Source organism: Theropithecus gelada, chromosome 17 (assembly GCF_003255815.1).
Source record: "Theropithecus gelada isolate Dixy chromosome 17, Tgel_1.0, whole genome shotgun sequence".
NCBI classification, from domain to species: Eukaryota; Metazoa; Chordata; class Mammalia; order Primates; family Cercopithecidae; genus Theropithecus; species Theropithecus gelada.
The window spans coordinates 40,959,451-40,981,222 of NC_037685.1; the positions used below are offsets into that span (position 1 = coordinate 40,959,451).

The 21,772-nt window shown below is 40.6% G+C and overlaps 1 protein-coding gene across 19 annotated transcripts in view; it reads right to left on the minus strand.

Moving 5' to 3' along the window:
• Window positions 1-21,772, minus strand: part of FGF14 (fibroblast growth factor 14) — a 683,901-nt gene that overhangs the window by 188,578 nt on the left and 473,551 nt on the right. The window contains exon 1 of one of the 19 annotated variants that reach the window (XM_025364144.1): window positions 3,444-3,829. The exons of the other annotated variants lie outside the window; for them this stretch is intronic. Within the exon in view, the coding sequence (XP_025219929.1) occupies window positions 3,444-3,636 (193 nt within the window). The 5' untranslated portion in view covers window positions 3,637-3,829. Of the gene's footprint in view, window positions 1-3,443; window positions 3,830-21,772 lie in introns of those variants that run through there. 19 annotated transcript variants of the gene reach the window in all.

Sequence of the window (21,772 nt, forward strand, 5' to 3'; positions counted from 1 at the left end):
ATTATTATCAGGTATAAACAACAATGGTGAGGTATGAAATGCCACAGAATTATTTTTAATTGTATCCAGTGAGGGAAGGCTTCTCAGAGGAGACTGCATTTTCTCTCAGCTTTTCAAAATGAGAAGAATTTCATAATTTCAACAGGTGAATGTAGAAGTGTGGAGAAGATGCTAGGCACACAGTAAAGCACAAACAAAAGGACAAGGATTTGAAAGCATATGACTAATTTTTTGGGGGGGCAGCACTGAATTGTGTTTGAAATCTGTGGAGGTTGGTGGAGGGTAGATGGAGCTGAATCTGGAAAGGTGGGCTACAGTCATGCTGCCTACCACACCATTAATAGCCATCTTGCAAATTTCTGTCCTTCATAAGAGCAAGTTAACTGGTACAAACATCGCTCTTCTATAGGGGTAGGAGTGATGGAGATAGGAAAGAGTGTGTGTGCAGGGCTCCAACTCGGTAATCTTTACATTAAATAAATTACTACTTAATAAAGGATTTTTTAAAACCCTACATTTAAAAAATGTGTATTACCCTTCCCCAAAACACAAAATGTGGAGCTATTCTTTATTCTGTTTTCAAGCATATCAAACTATATTCTACTTGACAATGTGCTTAAAATTTCTATGCCTCTTTTTTTCTCCCAGTGGGACAAGATTTGTTCCACCTCAAGGTCTCTGCACACACATTGCTTTTTCCACCTGCTCTTAAAATCTCTGCATCCTTCTTACCTGTCAGCTCTCAACCTGTGGACTCCAGTGTTGCCCACCCTGAACTACTTTATCTAATTAGATCCCTCTCCCCACCTCTTTCTCCCCCATAATTCTTTATCCCAGCTCTCTTCATGCTTTACAGGACTTTGAATTTTATCATTTCTTATTTGTTCCTTTCCATAGGCAATGACTCTCTACCCCATGTTTGTGAGTTCCATGATGGCAGGAACTTCAACTCTTCTATTCACTGCTGTATATACATAATACCTGCTACAAAGCCTAACAGATTGGAAAGATTCAATAATTGTTATACTAATTATTTTCAGCTATAAAGACATATAAAACCATCAGACTTAAATGTTGTATCTTTAAATTAATAAATATGATTTTTTAAAATTTTCTGAGGGCCATTCCCTATGTAAAGAGTGCATAAGAAGGGAAATATGCTTGAAAATATGTCCTAAAATAATATTTAATTAAATAAATGAATAATTATATTGTTATATATAATATAAAAGCAGATCATTAAATGTCGATATATAATATACATAACATAAAGTCTTAATATTTGTTTTGCTTAAAATTAGTGATACTAATAAATTAATCCTTTTCTGATACTAAAGAGATGTATCTGTATTTTTCTCCTCTGAATAATATATATACTTATACATAAGAAATATAAGAATAAAAAATTCTCATAAAATTTCCTTATAACATATCTTCTCTTCTACTTTCCTGTCAAAAGTAAGGTAGAAAAGTGACCTAAAATATATTTTTCTTACAGAACATTGAAGATTGCTTATCATTTCAAAATCAGGAATACCAACAGAGCAGTCAGGGTTGAAAATGGAGAAATGGACCATTAGAAAACTCAGATATCTTTCTATACCGGCAAAAAAGTAAACCCTCAACTGAAAATTCATTAAGTGTAAGGCAAATCCTCCTTCGCCACCCAATATGGCACAAAACATTTATTGTTCATATTTATAAAATAATCTACTGCCTATATTCTTAAGAAATACACACAAGTTTTAATCATTCTTTATATTAAAATAAGCTTATTTAGTAGATAGTATGTTAATTTACTACATGTAGACAGCCAATTCGGAGCTGTATGTGGTAAAAACTGTGTTCTAAAAGATAGTCTGTTTGATGACATAAGAGGATAAGCACAATTTAAGTCATAATAGGTTGATCCTCTGTCTATCAACAGTGATTAAGGCAGTTGAGTTGGTCTTATTACACAAAGGTGGGCTGAATAAGGCTCTAGGCTAACATGGAAAATTAAAATCCATTTTTTAAAATGGCTTCTACCCTGGTTTGAAAGTATGATTGATCCCAAATTCTCCAACAAGAAGTTCCTATTTTACTTATACAATTTTATTTCTCTAACAGAACTTCCACTCTGATTTTCTTCCTATCTTTGCCTTTGAAGCTTGATGATAAGAGCAACTAATCTCCAATTTCTTAAACTTGACAACAAGCAATTGTCCTTTTAAAATATTTAGCATTAGCCTTTAAAAAAAAGCATCAAAACTTTTGGTCATCAATTTGCAAATGTAAGGACACGTACTCACTCACTGAGAAACACATGTATAGCTTATGCTTCTATCCACCGTCTTTGGAACAACAGGGCATTTAAAACAAATACAGCTGGGAGCCGAGAATGTAATGTGCTGGGCAAACATATTCTCCCATTAACGTAAATATATTCTTCAATGTTTCCTACCAATCCCACTTGGTTATGAAAAGCTAGCAATGCCCATTTCCCCCACAGAACACACCACATGCTCTCAAAACAACCAGCCTTAGCAACTGGATGTAGAGACAGGCAGGGAGAGAGACAAAAGCGCCTGGCTCCTGAGAAGGATGCCTTCTCAGACCCTGGCATTTCAAAGGCAGCGAAAGAAGGTCATCCTCGCAACTAGTTTCTCAAAGAAATACCTGTAGTAAGGTAACTATTCTAGTCACCTTTATATAGTAACGGCTTGTGTCTCAGGCAATTCGCCAGTTTTTCAATTAAAACTGACACATATTAGGGATTTTTACTTCTGCCTCCCTGCTCCCCGCAATTCGGATTCTTTCTTTAGACTCCCTGAGCCTCTGTCCCCATCCCAGGATTTGATTGAAGGGCTGCAGGGCCCGGGGCTGCGCGCTAAGCAGCCTTCTGCTAAACCTCAGTGGACTGGGCCATAGTTCACACATCCTCCACTCCTTCTACAGCAGCTCCCGCTGCGGGCACCGCCAGGATCCCCACACTTGGCCAAGGTCTGGGAACCCGGGGGGTTTCCAGGAGACCCCAGGGACCGAGTGAGGCCAGGCCCACCCCATAGAAACCCCCGCCAGCTCAGATCAGACTGCGAGCAGCCGCTCGACCCCGGGTGTGGCAGGAAGGGGTACCCCACGTTCCAGAGCCAGATCCTGTCCTCCCGGGAAGCCAAGACTCAGGGGGAACAGGTTTCCAGAGCCCAGCCCGCAGGGACGCGGAGGGCAGGAGCCCCCTGGGAGGAGCAGCCAACTTGCCAGCTCTGGCTACTGCACTTCTCGGCGGCCACAGGTTGCCCGACAGGGGACTCCAGGGTCCCCGCGACGGCGCCCGGAGTGCTCCGACGGGAGGCCGAGGCCAGGTGGTCCAGGAAAACCGAGGGAGGGAAGGACCCTGGAGAAGCTCCGTTTAGGCGGGGAGGGGGCGACCCGGGGTGCATCTCCCGACCGTGACCCTCACAGACCTTGGCGCCGCAACCTGCGCTTCTTGAGACCGAAGATGCGCACTTTGGAGAAGATATCCACCAGGTTGCCGTTGCAGAGCCCGCGGTTCTTGCTGGGGCTGCTCCGCCTCCTGCTGGCAGACGGCCGGTCCCAGTGCTGCTCCCGCGCCTGCCGCTTCTGGCGGATCAAGCCGCTGGCGATGGCCGCGGCCATGGTGGCCCCGGGAATGGGTCCGGGGAGGGAAGGCGCGGGAGGACTGCGAGCCGGGGGCACCGGAGGGGAAGGCGGCGGCGCAGACCGTGGCTCGCACTCGGGGCACAGGAGGGGGCGCCAGGCGGGACTAGGGAGAGGGGAAGGGGCGCTCAGTCCCGACTGGGACCCATCGCCCTCTCCGCGGGGCGCGGGACCAGGCGCGCCGATGCGCCCGGGGCGCAGCCGGACGATCCCGGGAAGCTGGAGGTCGTGGCCGCCGCCGCTTGGCCACGTCCGAGTGGAGAACCGGACCGCGGCTGCGGGCGCTGCCGGTCACCGCTTGTTGCCGGAACCCTGACGGGGGTCGCCACCGCCACTCGCGCTGCCTTCTCGCCCTGCCCGCCTCCCGGGCGGGAGGTAGAGTCGGTCGGCCGCTGGCTCCCCGGGGGCCGGCCGGAGGGCGGGTCCCGGCAGGGTTTCTGCGCGTCCGTCGGTCCGGGTCGCGCTGGGCAGGACTCAGCGCCGGGCTCCAGCTGCCCCCGGGCCGGTGCCGCCGCCGGTGCTGCCTGCTCTAGGCTTCTGCCAGTGATTGTCAAGTGCTTTGGAAATCAGCATCTGGAGAGACCAATCTTCTCCCCTGAGATCTCTAATCAAACGCTCCGTTCCCACCCCACTACACCCCCTCCACCTATGTGGTCCCCCTCCTGATGTACCTCTTCAGAAAGAAACAAAACGTAAAGATAATAATGATTTAAAAATAATAAGAAAGCAAGCTAAGATGGATTGCAGGGGTGGGGTGCTAAGAGGCCGAGCCAAAGCAGGTGGAATTGAAAGAACATCGGGGCGCTTTTTCTTAGATGCAACTCGCTGGTTCCCGAGGCTTCCGCGGCTTGGTTGGGGCTTCTCGGTCTTAACGTGGTTCCCGGTGCACAGAAACTCTCAGCAGCGGTTGGAGAGCTAGGTGGTTTCCGCCCTCCCTGCTAATCCCGCAAGCACCAACGCCCCCCCGCCACCCCCAACCCCGGGTTGAGGGAGGAGGGAGGCGCCTCCACTCCTCACCTAGTCCACCCAAACTTGCAGGACCCTCCTTTCTGCTGCAGGAAGGATAGGTTTGTCATTTTGAAAGGCTACACGGAGCAAAAAGGAGGGAAGAGAAGGAGAGAAGCTGTGATTATGCGAGATAGAAAGACCCCACTCCCAAATATGCTCCCCAGCCCTGGGAGGAGGAGATGACTGCCGCAGTAGCTGCTACAGAACAGCAGCTGGGTAGGATAAACGCCCAGGAGAATATTGAAGAAGTCAGGGCAGAAATATAAGGGGCAGAGGCGGATGTCACACTATTCCAGGGACAGTGAAAAGCAGCCAGACAGGACACTCCAATTTCAGCTGTCGTCTTCTGGTGTCCCTGGGCAGAGAAGCTCTGTCAGAGAGCAAAGCCATCTGAACTGTGTCTGAAATTCAAATACAACAGCCGCCGTCTCCCCTTGATTTTCTGTCTGTGTCCCGACAGTGGTTCTCTCTTGGATAACTGAAAATGTGAAGGTCTAAGAGAAAGGGCGGCAGTGGAGGGCACCCGAAAAAGACAAAAAGCGGGAGGGGGGGTGGTTGGGGGGTTGGGAGAGAAACACTTCATGCTTGGATGAATACAGTTCCGTGGTTTCTAGGATACACCCGAGTGGCAGAACCAAGTGCAGCTCTGACTCCAGGCTTCTTACTTTTCTTCCCGTCCCTTTACACTGCTTTGCCTATCAGCTCAGGCAGCTAAAGAAAAAGAAATGCTCAAACTAGACTTCTGGAAATTCGGTGTGAAGCAAGGGGGAAAGAAGACTCACTTGGTAATCAAGAGACTTGCAAGAACCTTCTTCTCCAGTGACTGCTTTAGAGCCAGAAAGAGGGCAGGCACACTACGCAGGCAGCCCTGGGAGCAGTTCTCAACCAAAACACACTTTCTCTTTGTCTCAGAAATAGGCAGTAAAGTACTCGCCACCAGGCAACTGGGGGGAAGTGCAGCAGATTACAGGGTGGTTGGGCACCTTCTGCTCTAAGCAACATATCCACAGCTTCTCCACTGAAGCAGACACTGCTGGGCTGCTGTTCGTTACCTTCACTCCATATTAACCAACAAGTCTCCTTTTGGGAAGGAAATGCAACCTGATGAGAGTGTGTAGATTTAGATCTAAGGCAGGCATTATTGGCTTTAGGATTGTGTATGTCATATATAATATTAAAAAGTATACTTGTGGAAGTTTATTTTCTATACTTTGCTAGTTACCTCTACAAATTCTAGTTATTAACAGAAATATGCCAGAGTTGTTTTGCTAGAAACCTGTAATCCCTAGTCACTCATAAAATAGCAAAAGTGAGAAAAAGGGTCATGCTAATTATTTTGCTCTGCCTTTACCTCTTTATTTTCTGTTTCATATGTCTCTTTTCTTCCTTTTTTTTTTTGTGAGTGTACATTTATATTGTGTTGATATAGTCCTGCTTAAAAAGGGAAAGACGTCTATAGAGAGAGGAAAATAACTAATTAAATGGCTACTGAGTGTGTCTGTTGTTTTAATTCACTGAAATGAGTCCTACTGAACATTAAGAGTCACTACTCTTGGTTTCCATTATTGAAGAAAGGCCATCTGTACATTTCAGACGTTCTAGATTTGAATTTGCAAGTGTCTGTAAGATTAAAGCATCCAGGTTTATTATCTAAGGCTTCTTGCAGTGAGTGTTTCAAAAAAGTAAAATGTTAAGTATAGTGACCTCTTAAAGCTAGTATGACTTCCCCAGCCAATATACTTAGTTTATTTTTAAAGGTTCTTTAAGCCTTTTGATGTATGTGCCAACTATATTAATTTGAAAAGAGTGACATTAAGCTTCTTGTTCTTATAGCTGTGCCTATATTTTTGCAGGTATTTTCTTATGCTGCAGTCTTTCCCCCAAATCCTTGGACTGGGGGGTCAGGAGGTCAGTTTTTGGCCCTCTCAGAGCCCTCCCTTCGTTGTTCAGCAGCCTCAGACCAGCCTGACATTCAGCACCGCGGACAGGGATCCCGCCCCAGCCATACCTCTCCCAGCAGAAGCAAGTTCGCTGATTGATTGAAAAAAGCGCTGGCTGTGAGGGTCTCTGACACTTTCCTCCCCTAAAAGCAGTTTCTCACTTTTTTTCCCTCAAGGTGGGAAAGAAATTATTCTTCACAGCTTCTACCGACATTAATAACACACCTTGGAGCACAAAGCCTTTCAGCTTTTCCATAACTGAGAGATACTTTCTTTCTCAAGCGTTCCGACCCCTGGCGCAGCGCCTGAAACAGCGGACTCCAGAGTCTCTCGTCATCTATTCTGGCTGTGAATTGCAGGAGCCTGAAGCGGTCATTTCTCTTCTACATATCTTCCTATTTTAAGGGAGCTTGGAGAGGCGGGCAGCATTGGGATAATCAAGGTCTTTTAGCTTAATATCTGCGTTTTCATTTTACCTCCCCAAAACGCTGTTTAGTTGTTTACGAATGGAGGTAAGTGAAAGAAAACGCAAGAGAGCCATCTGCTGTCTTAAGCTGTGATAAAAGAGTGTGCAAAGCTAGGGTGAAAACCGATTCAGGACCGGTGAACACAAATGTAAAGGTTACTGTAGTTCAGAAAATAATTTCTCACTCATCAGAACCTCCTTGAGTTGTTAATTTCACCTTTGACGTTATAAAGAGGAAAATAAAGTACTGCCCAGGTAGTGTAGCTCCTGACCAAGCTATCAGGAGCCTGAACTCTCATTTCAGAGGTTCTTGCTTCATTTCTTGACTCTGCAACTTCCTAGCTGTATAACGACCTCCAATGTGTTGCTTTAGTCTCTCTCAGTCTTATTTCTTCATCTCTCAAATTGAGGTGAAAACAGAACCTCCTTTTCAACTGTTGTGAGATTAAATTTAGTAAATAAATGTAAGGATCCTAGTACCGCATCTGGCGCACCCTAAGGAATTGAAAATGACAGCTATGACTGTATTATCATCACCTTCCAGATTACCCATTTCTATCTTGTAAATTCTTTTGAGGTTTCCATGTATTTTCAATATCAAAATATATTTAATTCCTATATTTCCTCACCCCCTCCACAGTGGATTCATGACAAAATTTTAAATAATTAGAAACATACAAAATTATTTTAAGTTTTGATGAAATAAGTCCCAAGTTCAAACCTTAGTTATTATTGACTAGATTTGTGAACTGAGTCCCGTGAGCCTACTTTCACACCAACTGATTATTGATAATAAAAACATTTCTCCACCTTTCAGAGACTATGATGAGGGCCTATGAGAGAGTACTTCTAAAAACACTAAAGTACTATACAAGCATCGGTTTGGAAGGTAATTAGTACACTGTGCTTGATGGTCTCCTGAAGATGCTATGATCCTTTTGGTCCTCCAACTTTAAGTATGTTGTTCCCTCTACCTGGAAAATTTCTATTGCCCCATCCTCATACTCCTCTTGGTGATTAAAAAAAAAAAAAAAAATCAGCAGCTAAAGTGTAAGGCATGAGCCACCATGCCTTGCCAACAGATTTTTAAATAAAAATAAAGAGACTTTTTGGTTCTTTCTTGATGGAGCTTATACTTTACGTCTCAGCATAGGTATCTTCTCTGGGAAACTTCTTACCACCTACCCCTAATTAACACTGAATCTAAGGCACCTTGTAAAAACTTCATAATTCCTCTACTAACACCAGCAATTGTTGAATAAAGACAGAGCTATATTGATATTTCTAAAAATATGTCTGATGGGTAAGTGTCTCATGCTTAATATGGCCATGACCAAACTATGTTCTTCCTTCTTAAACCTGTTCTTCCAATCTTCTCCACTTCTGAAATGGCAACTTCATTCTTGTTCCTCAAGCTGAAAACTTTAGTATCATATTAATGTCATTTCTTTCTTGAATACCCCATATATGTTTGTGTAAGATCTATTCTGTCTATCTGCAAAATATATCCAAGATATGATCACTCTTATCATTTCCACTACTACCTACCACCATCTTCTTTTGGGCAATTATACTACAGTAGTAACTTAAAAATCCTATATGTCAAAACCAAAGTCCTCACTGTAGTGGCCTGCCATGCCCCATGTGATTTGTGCCCCACCTCTGCCTTCAGTTGTACTCTGGCATCCTCTCTATTTATCTCCCTTCACTTACCACTTGCTGTCCACCAAACCACCTGGCATGCTCCTACGACTTTTATACTTGCTGTTTCATCTGACTCTAATCTCCTTTGATTCTTTCCTCACATCTTTGCTCACACATCTATTTAAAATTACAACTCATAAACACAGACATTTCCTTCTTGCTACCCTGCTTTATGGTTCTATGTAGCACATCCAACTTTTAAAATTTCTATATACTTTCCTTATTTATTTGGGCTGTCTTCCCTGTTTAAAATATAAGCCCATAAAGGTACAGACTTCATCTCATTTGTTTGCTGCCACATATCCAGTGCTTAAAATGGTGCCAGGCAAGTAGGTGCTCAAAAAAGATTTGTGTATTGAAAGGACTAAGACATTGGATATCTGAACAAATAGACAGTTAATACCAAATAAGAGGAACAGAAAATCTTGCTTAACCCAGTCTGTCAAGGATGAAGTACCCCATGATATCTAAAGAGATCCTTGATCTCTTTAAGCACCAAGACACCTAAAATTCTATCTGGATTACACACAATCTCAACTTCATAAATAGGATATACAGAAAATACTTTAGCCTTTGCTTGATGACTTGGGCTCAACCAAACATGACAAGCAGTTCGAGTTCTGAATTTCAACAGTGACACCCTTGGGGCTTACTGAAGGATGTAAGACTGATTCCATGAATCAAAAAGGACTTCTGATATTTGTGATTCACCACTTCTTTACACTTCCTAACACACACACACACGCGCGCGCACGCACACACAGAGTTTTCTATCTTGCCTCCTTGTTTTCAGGTTGTCGATTGATAAATTGACAATATGCCCCTTTTCAAACTTGCTACATGTAATCATGTAATCCATTATAGAATTTGACACCAGATAAATGTATTTGTTAAAGTTATCTATAAATATAAAAGTATATAAACTCGAAGTGAGGAGAGTATATAAACAAGAAGCAGCCTTATTGAAATTGAATTTATTACTAAAGTTTTTCCTATTGCATTCTGAGCTCCATTATGTTCTGGATGACTTTGTTGCATACATTGTTTGCCTTCCAAGTAGATAAGTTTTGATGCGGCTTACTAACAAAAACGTGCCTGGATTTTTTAATTTGTCCTCCAAATGAACAAAAAATCCAAAAAACATATTTTGTACATTGATATCTATATTAAATTCTATCATGTTATTTTTCCAAATTAACAATCTACTGCTTTTCCTTCATTTCTGCCATTGTCACAGCCACTATTTTGCTTTTCCTAAATTTGTCAAAATTTAAGAAGCTGTTAATTTTAAGATTATTTTAGGTACTTTGATGAAAGAAATAAACACACTTTATTAAGCTATATTATTTTATAGACTATAATATGCATATGAATTTTAAACGTGTTTATACATAAAAAGTATTGGCATCTAATAATCACTAAAATATGATGTGTACTTGATCGTTTTCATACATTGACTCGCTCCGCTTTGTCACATGGTTTCCTTTGTGAATCACTTTTGACATTTTTCAACATCTCCCAAATTAAAGCTAAAATACGAAAGTCCAACATTATTTTTTCGACAATTATTATAAAATTATTATGATATAAACCCACAATTATTATAAAATTATTGGGGTGAGCTTCAGTGGAATTAAATATGATACATATCGGCATTTGTTTTCATCTCTTTCCTCGATAAATGGGTTCTATTTGAAAATGTTTGAAATACTTCTGGAAAAGTAATCAATATTGATGTCCCTTTTCATTTTTTACTCATTTGGAAGAATATTTAAAAAGTCATATTAGTATTAACTTGGGGCAAATTTTCAACTAGTTAATTAAGACTGACTGCTTATCTGCTCATTACAGTTTAAGTTCAAGATCACGTTTTATTTTTTCTGTGATAGTATTATTGACCTTTACTTTAAAATCAAGGGATAATCTAACTGAATATTAAATAATTCCAAATTAGATTTTCAAAAACCAAGTGATTGCATTAATGTTATAGCAGTTGTGTTGATTAATTTTGCTGGATATATTTATTTCTGGTAGGCAACACAGTTCTACTATTAAAAAACTGGAAGGAATTTTATTGTTGCTTAATGTTTTGATTCAATAAAGGAAAAGTAGAAACTATTGATACTAAAAACTTGTGAACATTCTTTCCTATAGAAGAAATACCAGATTGATACTAGCAGATGGTTTAGCTTCACAAATTTAGTGATTTTCTTTTAATCCGGCTAATACATTGGAAAAAAATATTCTCAGTAGCTTCCAGCCTTCAATACTAAAGTGAATCCAAAATGTGCATAGAAGTCATTTCTGAGCTGTGAATATTGGCATATCTTTTCCTACTCTAAATCAGTAGTGGAAGATTAAAATACCAAGCATTTTAATAATAGGTCAGTGAATTTTTAACACTATTGAATACCTCAATAGAAAAAAAAATTACTCAATTTCCAAGAAAGTTTAAGAAAGGAAAGTTCATTTATAATCTCAATGCAAAGAGAGCCCCTGTGCACATGTGATGTAATCTTTTTCATATTTAGCACTGTAATGAGTTTCTTTTTAATAATTTCTAGAATGACCACTTTCATAGGAAATAAGTGAGCTGGATTATGTTCTTTGCATTTAGCATACATGAGTTAAACATATGTAAACTTGTACATCTACACACACACGCTTGTATGCATGTGTGCCAAAATACACAACTAAATTTCTGACTCTGTTAAAAGTAATTAAAATAGTGATTTTTTTTAAAAAGAGCCATTTTCAAACTCCCAGTTCATGCCTCTTAGTAACCTGTTTTCATTACTACCTTCACAGTACAGAACTTTTACATTCACATTTGAAATTTTCTGGATAATCGTTAGTGGAAATTAATAATAAATTAGAGAATATTTCAGTCATAATTATTTAAATAGGAACAAGAATATGTCTCCCCGTTTATAAAACATCCAAATAATATGTGTATAATAGTTTGTGAAAAGCTTTTAGTTCTAGTGAAGTGGACATCATGATCTCTGTTTTATAGAAGAGGTAATCAAGCCCCAGACATGTTAAACGATTGCCAAAGTTACACAGCTAGGAAGTGGAAGAACCAGATCTTAAGCACATGCCTTTTCTATCACACTATCTGCCACCCAGCAGACAACTATTTGAAATATATGTATCCGACACAGAGACCAGCGTAGAATAAGAACTCTTACATGGGAGCCAAGGACTTGCAGAAGCTCCAAGAATGGGTGTAGGATTATCTGTGATTCCCCTGAAATTTATGCTGAAAAGAATGTGTGCATGTGCATGTTGATAACACCAGGGTTCACAATTTTTATTCAATTGTTAAAAAGCTCCATGAGCAAAGCAAGAATAAGAACCCACAACTACAGAGGAGGACAAAGAAAGAACGAGAACACAACATCCAATTCTACATTTTCTGACTATAAAAGTACAACTAGAATATAAAAATAAATGACAAATAAAAATTGCCTCTAATCCCAACATTCAAACGATTTGGAATATTTTTCCAGTTTTTTAAAACATTATTTTACATACAAATTTGCTATCATATTTTTGGCCCAGTTTGGTGACTGAGAAGACACAAATGCTGTAAAAGCCAGGGCATCAAAGATCATATACTTTAATTATATGATCTGAAAGTGTACCAGCGACTACTATATTCTACATTCTTCCAAAAACTATCTGCAACTAAGAGGGCACTTCCTCCTGCAGGTTCTGCATGCTCTAATCTCTGGGAACAACTGATACCTTAGTGTGCAGGGTTTCAGAAAGTCAAGTTAAATACCAGAAGCCTTCCAGTTCTGGCAAAGTTGCTATTAACTTGCCTCTGATCTTGTAATCTACTTCTAAAAGATGCAAGGGAAAGTAATTTCCAAAGTGCACACATGTAGGAAATGTTATAATTTTATATTAATGCCTTATTCCTGAGCCTAGTTTCTACTTTGTATGTAACTACTAAAAATATAGATCCTTAAATTATTTCCCTGAGTCTTTCTCAGTAACCTACAGTATAAGTTTCATATTGCTTCTGTAACAAATTATCATAAACTTAATTGCTTTTAAAAACACACATTTATTCTCTTACAGTTCTGTAGACAGTCCCAAATCAATTTCACTGGATTTAAGTCATGATGTCTGCCTAGCCTTCTGGAGGCTTTCAGAGAAGAATCCATTTCTCTGCTTTTTTGTTTGTTTGTTTAGTCTTCCAGAGGCCACCTGCCTTCCTGGCTCACAGACCATGTCTTGCATCTTGCTTTCATTGTCACATTTCCTACTACTGATTCTGATCCTCATGACTCCCTCTTCAAGATCCTAGTGATTTCACTGGGCCCACCCAGATAATCCAGGAGACTCTCCCCATCCCAGGATCCTTAACTTAATCACATCTGCAAAATCATGTAAATTGACGTATTCACATACTCACAGGTTGCAGGGATAAAGATATGGGCATTTTGGGGGAGGCAATTCCGTCTACCACACCTACCCTGTATCCAAAACACACAGAAACAGAACCCTACCTAGCATTTGACAGTCACCCACCCAACGCCACTCTAATGGACAGAATAGCTGCTTTCAAATGCCAGTTTTTTTTTTTTTTTTATTTATTTTTATTTTTTTTGAGACGGAGTCTCGCTCTGTCCCCCAGGCTGGCGTGCAGTGGCGCGATCTCGGCTCACTGCAAGCTCCGCCTCCCGGGTTCACGCCATTCTCCTGCCTCAGCCTCCCGAGTAGCTGGGACTACAGGCGCCCACAACCGCGCCCGGCTAATTTTTTTTGTATTTTTAGTAGAGACGGGGTTTCACCGTGGTCTCGATCTCCTGACCTTGTGATCCGCCCGCCTCGGCCTCCCAAAGTGCTGGGATTACAGGCGTGAGCCACCGCGCCCGGCCTCAAATGCCAGTTTTTAAATGAGGGTCCTGTTTCCTACCAATATAATTTTTTAAACACCAGCTGTTTACTTGATTGAATCTCTAATGATTGCCTGCTCCTGCTTCTTCGGCTGCTTTACTCCCTGCTCAGTGTTATGTGTTGTCATTTGCTGGACTGCTCTAGTACCACCTGCTTACCTGAATTTCTTATGACTTTAATTATTTCATCTCTCAGAAAAAAATGTACAGCAATTCTCAGTGATTGTGGAAACAGGACCATTATGCTCCGCCATGGATCGTGAGAATGCATTTTTCTAAGCCCCACACAAATCCATGAAGAATTTAATTTCTTGAGTTTATAACATGTCTTTCATGAGATTTAAGACCATAGAATCCAGCTAAATAAAACTAAAGCTAGACATGTGATGCTTTGCAAAATGAGATTTGGGGCCTAAGGCTATTGCCAAATGAAGGAAATAGATTCTGCAAGTCTTTTTTCCCCATTCCATTTTCATTTTTATATAGCTGTAGGGGAAGTAGATAATTGCTCTTTCCTTTTAGAAATTTAGATTAGCTCCTTAGGTAAGAATTTGCCTTAACTCTATAGGTTGACACTGACTGCAAACGGAAAGGTACCATTTATGCAAGAGATTTTCAAAGAAATCAGAAATATTTCCCAGAGCTTTATGTGGACAGAGGAAGAGGAACCACAGGAAAAAGAATTATTTCAGAGAGAACATCATGGAGATTTTTAAATAAACAAATTTTAGGGCCCCGAGACAAGCCCTGCTCACCTCAGTTTTTTTTTTTTTTTTTTTTTTTTTGCTCATTCCTTCACCCCTTTTGGCCTTTTTGTGTTGTTTCTCTCTTTGCCCTTCTCTGAGGTTCTACAGAGATTTGAAAACGGCTTTCAGGGATGAGGGTACCCAATCGTTAAAAGAAGTCTTTGGCTGTGCGTCAGGAATAGCAGTCATTGCACTTGACAGGTTTTGTTTTATATGTATTGTATAAATACATAAAATATTTGAAAGCACCAAGACATATCAGCAAATGAATCTCTCCCCAACAGGGAGGGATAAACTGTCCAAACAGAATTTTTTCCCCAAGACACCTAATCGATACAGTCAGCTGTGCTCAGGAGAGGCCTGTGCTGGCCATGCTCACAGGCTTGTGTTCATTTCTCCATGAAATGGGCTTCGTGATCCTCTCAAGAGATTTAGTTCTAGCAGGAAAAGTTTCAGATTCGTTTATGTCATGGGTATTTGAGTACAGATAGGAGACAGCAATTTAACGTGTTTGTACTGTACAAAGTTTAGATCTGAGTCTTCGTTGCCCTGCTGCAAGAGTCAAAGCTGATACTCAAATACTCTAGTTCCCAGCTCTTTGTCATAGGTTTCATTTCCAGGACTGGGAAGTGCCCCTTTCTGGCCTCTTTGAAGGGTCATTCTACCCTCAGTGAGTCAATGATGTGCGCACACTCTCAGCTTCCCTGCTTCTCTGGGGATCATTTCTTTGACTCCTACACACTCCTGGCCTTCCCAACACACAGCTCCTGATCACAGGGGCTCCACCTCCCCAGAGCCTGGAGCAGTGCCTGACCCACCACAGGCACTCAGTCAGTGTTTGTCCAAGGGAGGATGAGACTCAGAAAGGAATAGTTCCAGGTTCTGGACTGCTCCTGATGTCTTTAATCCTCCACCCAATGGTAAGACACATGCCCTCAGTCCCATTTCCCTCTTTCATCTCTGGTGACATTAGAACTTTTCAAAAGATCTAAAAAGAAAAATAGTCCCTCTCTAGAAGAAGGTAATTTTATTCTTGAAGCACTAAAAGAGGCCTTGTGGGCAGAGGCTTATGGAGTTCTCGATGACCATGAGCTGGGCACTCGGCAAGTGGAAGAAAGAGGAGGGTCTGCTGCCCAGGAGATCTTCCTAACATTTTAATAAAAGAGAATGGCATATGCAAAGGAAAAGGAAGAAAGTCAACCAAATGCAGGCTCTCTGCTTCACTGATAATAATGAGTATGAAAATAAAGACACATTTTAGTACATATTAACATAATAATCAAGGAAGATCTTTTATTCAAATCACTGAAAACTAATACAATTTGAAATTTGTAATGGTATACTTAAAACATTCTAAACTTGTTGTGGGGTGTGTGTGTGTGTAGTTTTTGCTAACTTCAACCAACAGGGAAAGTCACTGTGCATCAGAATCATATTTTCATATTATATTTCTCAATTTTATTCATTTATGGCTTTTAATTGAAATTTTACTTTGTTATCTTATTTTCCCTTTTTTTTTTTTTTTTTTTTTGAGACAGAGTCCCGCTCTGTTGCCAGGCTGAAGGTTAGAACAAGAAGTAGCCTTAGAGATGATTTAAACTAATAATGCAATTTTACTGATCAACACACTGAGGCTCATGGAGGTTAGGTAATTTGCTGAGCTCACGACTAACTGGCAGCAGCTCCCAGCCTGAATTCTCCTCTCCTGATGTGGTGTGCCAGGACCTCTCCATCACAGCTCCGTACTTCTCAGAAGACCTTGGCTACAGTGCAGAAGAGTGGCCATTCCACTCTCTCCAGAACATTTCTGGGACATGGCTATCCTCTCTCTTTTCTTGTTAAGCACAGTCCGTTATTTTTTCTATGCAGATATACATACTATTCTTAAATACTCTGAGTTGGATATGAATTACTACCTCCAATGTTTGCAGAATAGGCCTCCCTTGGTCAATATATTCATAAAAATGTAATTTTCAGAAAGATTTACCTCTTGATTTATATGATCAACCTTTATTTGTTTATCATCAAATAATTCATTACATTAATGCATCTATTGAGCACTAACTCTGCACCACTGGACTTGACCCAGCATTCAGGCATCTCCCCACTAGTGGCTCAGATACAGTGGAGAAGACGGCAGCATAGGCACTTGTGCCTAAGTGTCTCAGATGCTGTGTGCGAAGCATGTGCAAGAACAGTGGAAAGAGTCAGCTCCACCTGGTATGGGTTAGGAAAGGTCTCGTGGAAACATAACACCCGGAGCTGAGATTAAAAAGATGGGAGATAGTCACCAGCTCCTCAAGGTGGGTATGGGGATCGCAGTCAGAAAATGTCAAAATAGAGGAACCCTGAGTTACGGGCACAGCTTAATCTGTGAAGGTAAGCGGAAGCAGCCTAATCTGTGTCGGGGGAAGGGATACAAAAAGCCTGTCAGTGACCAAATTAGGAATTTCATATGTCACTGGGGACATTCGTATCAGCTGTAGAACCAGCTAAGCTAATAAACATTAAATAATAATTCTTGAAGAGCTATTTTCCATATGAGTTTGCAATATGACCCACTCAATTAACTGGGCATTGTCACATCATCTCACTGTTTTTATGCTGACCTCTTCCCATGCTTTTCTACTAATGTGTGAGACATGGTCACTGGACTTAAAAATGTACACACGGGCCGGGCGCGGTGGCTCAAGCCTGTAATCCCAGCACTTTGGGAGGCCGAGGCGGGCGGATCACGAGGTCAGGAGATTGAGACCATCCTGGCTAACAAGGTGAAACCCCGTCTCTACTAAAATACAAAGAATTAGCCGGGCGCGGTGGCGGCGCCTGTAGTCCCAGCTACTCGGGAGGCTAAAGCAGGAGAATGGCGCGAACCCGGGAGGCGGAGCTTGCAGTGAGCCGAGATGGTGCCACTGTACTCCAGCCTGGGGGACAGAGTGAAGACTCCGCCTCAAAAAAAAAAAAAAAAAAAATGTACACACGATGTGGCATCTTTGTTTATATGTGTTTATACATCATTAAATATATACATATATGTGCATATATATATATATACACATGCACACATTCACATAAAATAGACTGAAGTATAAACAGTGCTTTTCAGTAGGTGGTAGGTTGTAGTCCTTTACGTTTTTTATTCTTTGTACTTTTCCCCTGATTTTTCACAAGGAGCATGTGCAACTTGCATAATCATAGAAGGTTGACTTTGTTTTTAATATAGGTGTTCATATAGAAAAGAGAAAAAAGGGCCAACACATACATAAAGGAAAATGTCTTCAGCTGCGGAGCAAGCTGTGGATATCCACTAGCTGATTAGAGGGCTTTACTTCTAAATTTTAACTCATCCCATTACTCCTTTTAATGTGAGAGCTTATTCTATTTATATGACATCAAAAGCCTTGCATTTCTAATTCTTAAACATCAAATTTTTTCCCTTCCCTTTCTGTTTTCAAAGGCATGAAATAGTTCTGTTCCAATAAGACATTTGAAAAAACAAACCAAACGAGAAACCCAACAAGAAAAAAATATATATATATATTTTTCCTTGAAAAATCAAGGTTGCAATCTTCAGTATAGCTTTTTAGAAATATATTAAGAGTATGTATAAGGTCTTATGTCAAAAAGGGCCAAATTAATTTCCTGCAATAAAACACTGCTCTCTTTATGGTCATATTTTGGCTCCTGGGTAAACACACTTCATTGTATTTATAGCACACTCATGTCCCCATATCCTAGTGTTAATGCTGTATTGATAAACACAGAAATGAATCGCAGCCACTGGAATACTCCATTTTCGTAACATTCCTTATGTGGTTACACAATCATTCAGTGTTTTTCTTTTTAGCCTAGAGGGACTCAGTCAGTTGCAAAGTTTTTTCCATCAACTTGCCTTGGCTACTTGGTATGAACAGTTCAACTTCATGTTCTTCACAGAAGAAAATTATTTTACGCTGTAACAATCCTTGCATATCATTGTAGATTCCAAACATGCTCACTCACACACACACTCACACACAGAGTTAAACTAATACTGCTAATCCCTCTAGGTATGCCAAGGAAAATAAAAATAACTGTTTTCACACAGAGTTCCAGAGGCTAGTTTATTAAATCCACTTTTATTCTTCTGCTCAAAAGTTCAGTAGGAAGGGGCCTTGTAATCACCTGATCCTACAGTGTTCTAACAACCCTGTAAAGAGGATGTCTGTTTTCCACTGAAACAGTCCAACGATTTAGAGTCCAACAAATTTACCCCTCTCCTTTTTTCAGATGGCTTGAGTTTTAGCATGCCCTTCTCAGAACTGGCCCCAAAGCCTGGTTTTCTTAAATGTCCAGTCATCTTTCTCTTATTGCCCATATGATGGTCTTACAAAACCTACCCTATTTACTTCTGTCCCTTTAGTTTCAGGAGACCTCACTGACATTGACCCACCCAGGAGAGCTATTGCTGAGATCACACAAACCCTGTAGATTTTTTCTGCTTGTCTCTGTAATGCAAAGGAGCCCTTCCCATCTTTTTCATTCTTCCTGGTCCTGTCTTCCCAGCTCCTTCCATTCTCCCTCACACTGTCTCAGTTCCACGTCTTCACTCGTTTTTCTGTCTCTTGGTTTTTCACCAGCAATTTAGTTAGTAGTTTGCATTTGCTTTCTTTGGCACTTCTTCAGAATATACATTTTGATGTTCTCTTTAGTCACAACACCAAGAGACTTCAAAATGAAGCTGCAATTATCTCAATTCTCTGAAAACCTTTAGGACTGGCTGCTCCCCTCTTTCCTCCTCCACTATGTTTGAAAGGCATGAGAGATTTTCAGCTTCCCTGAGTCAGGGGCTTTGTTTTGTTCACTGCATATCCAGTCTACCCTCAGAGGCTAGCATTGTGCTTGCCCCACAGAAGCGATTCAATGAACAGCTGTTGAGTAACTTTGAAAGGTTGGTTTTCTCTGGGTGACCCGGACAGGATACTGATGCCCATGTGAAAGCCTCACATCAGAAATGCACACCATGGAGAAAATGGAGTAAGTATTTCAGTGGATCTGTACCTCGCAAAGCACCTGAAGGATGCTATTGAACCATTTTAAACTTGCTCCATGTCACTCCTAAGTCTTCTTCACCACATTTCCTATTAGAAGTTAGTTTGTTATTTGAGTCCAGCAGAGCTCCAAAGAGCTGCCTACTAGAATCAAATAGGACACTTTTAAAAGATTCTCTGGGGATGGGTGGGTCTTATAACCAATAATGCATTGGTTATAAGAACTTTCCCTAAAAGCTCTCCAAGATCAATGACAAATATTAAGATATTATATAAATGATCAGGCATTCCATTAAAATTAAGGCAATATCTTTTCAAATATTTTGTGGAAATGTATTTCTTTCATATGCTGACCTGTAGCCTTGCTCTGCAATTTTCCTTTTAGTTTGTAGAAAACAGAGTTCTTTAGTGGAACACAGTCTGCCCTTTATTTTGAGCCCATGGGAAAATGTGTATGGTGCTCTTTTCATTGCTTTTTAAAAATAAATTCCAGGCCAGGTGCAGTGGCTCATGCCTGTGATCCCAGCACTTTGGGAGGCCGAGGCGGGCGGATCACCTGAGGTCAGAAGTTTGAGACCAGCTTGGCCAACATGGTGAAACCCCCATCTCTCCTAAAACTACAAAAAAAATGAGGCAGGCGGATCACCTGAGGTCAGAAGTTTGAGACCAGCTTGGCCAACATGGTGAAACCCCCATCTCTCCTAAAACTACAAAAAAAATTAGCTGGGCATGGTGGCTGGTGCCTGTAATCCCAGCTACTCAGGAGGCTGAGGCAGGAGAATCACCTGAATCTGGGAGGTGGAGGTTGCAGTGAGCCAAGATCACGCCATTGCACTCCAGCCTGGGTGACAAAAGTGAGACTCCATCTCAAAAAAAAAAAAAAAAAAAGAAATTACAAAACATAAAAATTGATAATAAAATTACAGATTTACGTAGGGTAGTACGTTTCTTGAGCCACAAGTAACTACTGGCTGAGTCGAATTAGGAGATAGGCAAGTTTCCTAAAGTGANTCAAAAAAAAAAAAAAAAAAAAAGAAATTACAAAACATAAAAATTGATAATAAAATTACAGATTTACGTAGGGTAGTACGTTTCTTGAGCCACAAGTAACTACTGGCTGAGTCGAATTAGGAGATAGGCAAGTTTCCTAAAGTGAAGTTATTTGTCAGTCGGTTGCCCCTATATACTTTTGATAAATCCCTCTCCCTTTTAAAATTACAGTTAAAAAAAAAAAAAAAAAAAAAAAAGCACTTAGAAAAAACTGTGAGGACCAGAAACAGATTCTGAAATCCCCGGCCAAGATCTATTTGGCTTTAGTTTAACATGGTGGACAAGTTTAGAGAAAGACAAAAATCCAATCCAATGAATTTTGAGATCAAATTTGGTGAGATGGGAGATAGGAGCTGAGGGGAAAATCGAAACAGCTCACGAGCTACAGTGATGCCCTGAAGTCCCATTTCTTCCTAGGTGTGTTTCTTTTCAAAATAGTCTATTTTTGTCCTAACTTTTCACTCTATCTCCATCTTTCTTACTTGATCATAATATGAAAATGACTGAATTATTATCAGTAAAGTGAGTGATATTTTATATATTCGATTCTTAATGTTTTAAAAACTTGGTTTAATTATTTTTATCCTTCAAAACAAGTCCAAACAAATGCATTAAAACTAACCAAAGTTATCGATGCCCCTTTTCCTGACCTCTTTGCTTGTGTTTGCAGACATACTGTGTCTAACTCTAACTCCCATTAGTTCTATGAATAATGGGAGGTTACAGGTTCTTCCATCATTCACAGAACAAATGCTTTGAGAGTAATAAATAAGAAGTTATCCAGTACAAGATTTTCAAATTGTCTTTGTGAATTTCTGTTGAATTCTATTGAATTGCAGTTATTACTAATGTATTGGTAGGGCTGGGCATGGTGGTTCGTGTCTGTAATTCCAGCACTTTGGAAGGCCAAGGCGGGCGTATCACTTTAGGTCAGGAATTCAAGACAAGCCTGGCCAACATGGTGAAACTCTGTTTCTACTAAAAATACAAAAATTATCCGGGCGTGGGGGTGAACTCCTGTAGTTCCAGCTACTCAGGAGGCTGAAGCGGGAGAATCACTTAAATCTGGGAGGCGGAGGTTGCAGTGAGCCAAGATCGCACCAGTGCAATCCAGCCTGGGCAACAGAGTGAGACTCTGTCTCAAAAAACAAACAAACAAAAATATATATAATATATTGGTATATTTATCTAATTAATCTGTGTCTTAAATTTTACATATTATTCTAATCTTTCTTTTTTTTTTTTTTTTTTTTTTTTTTTT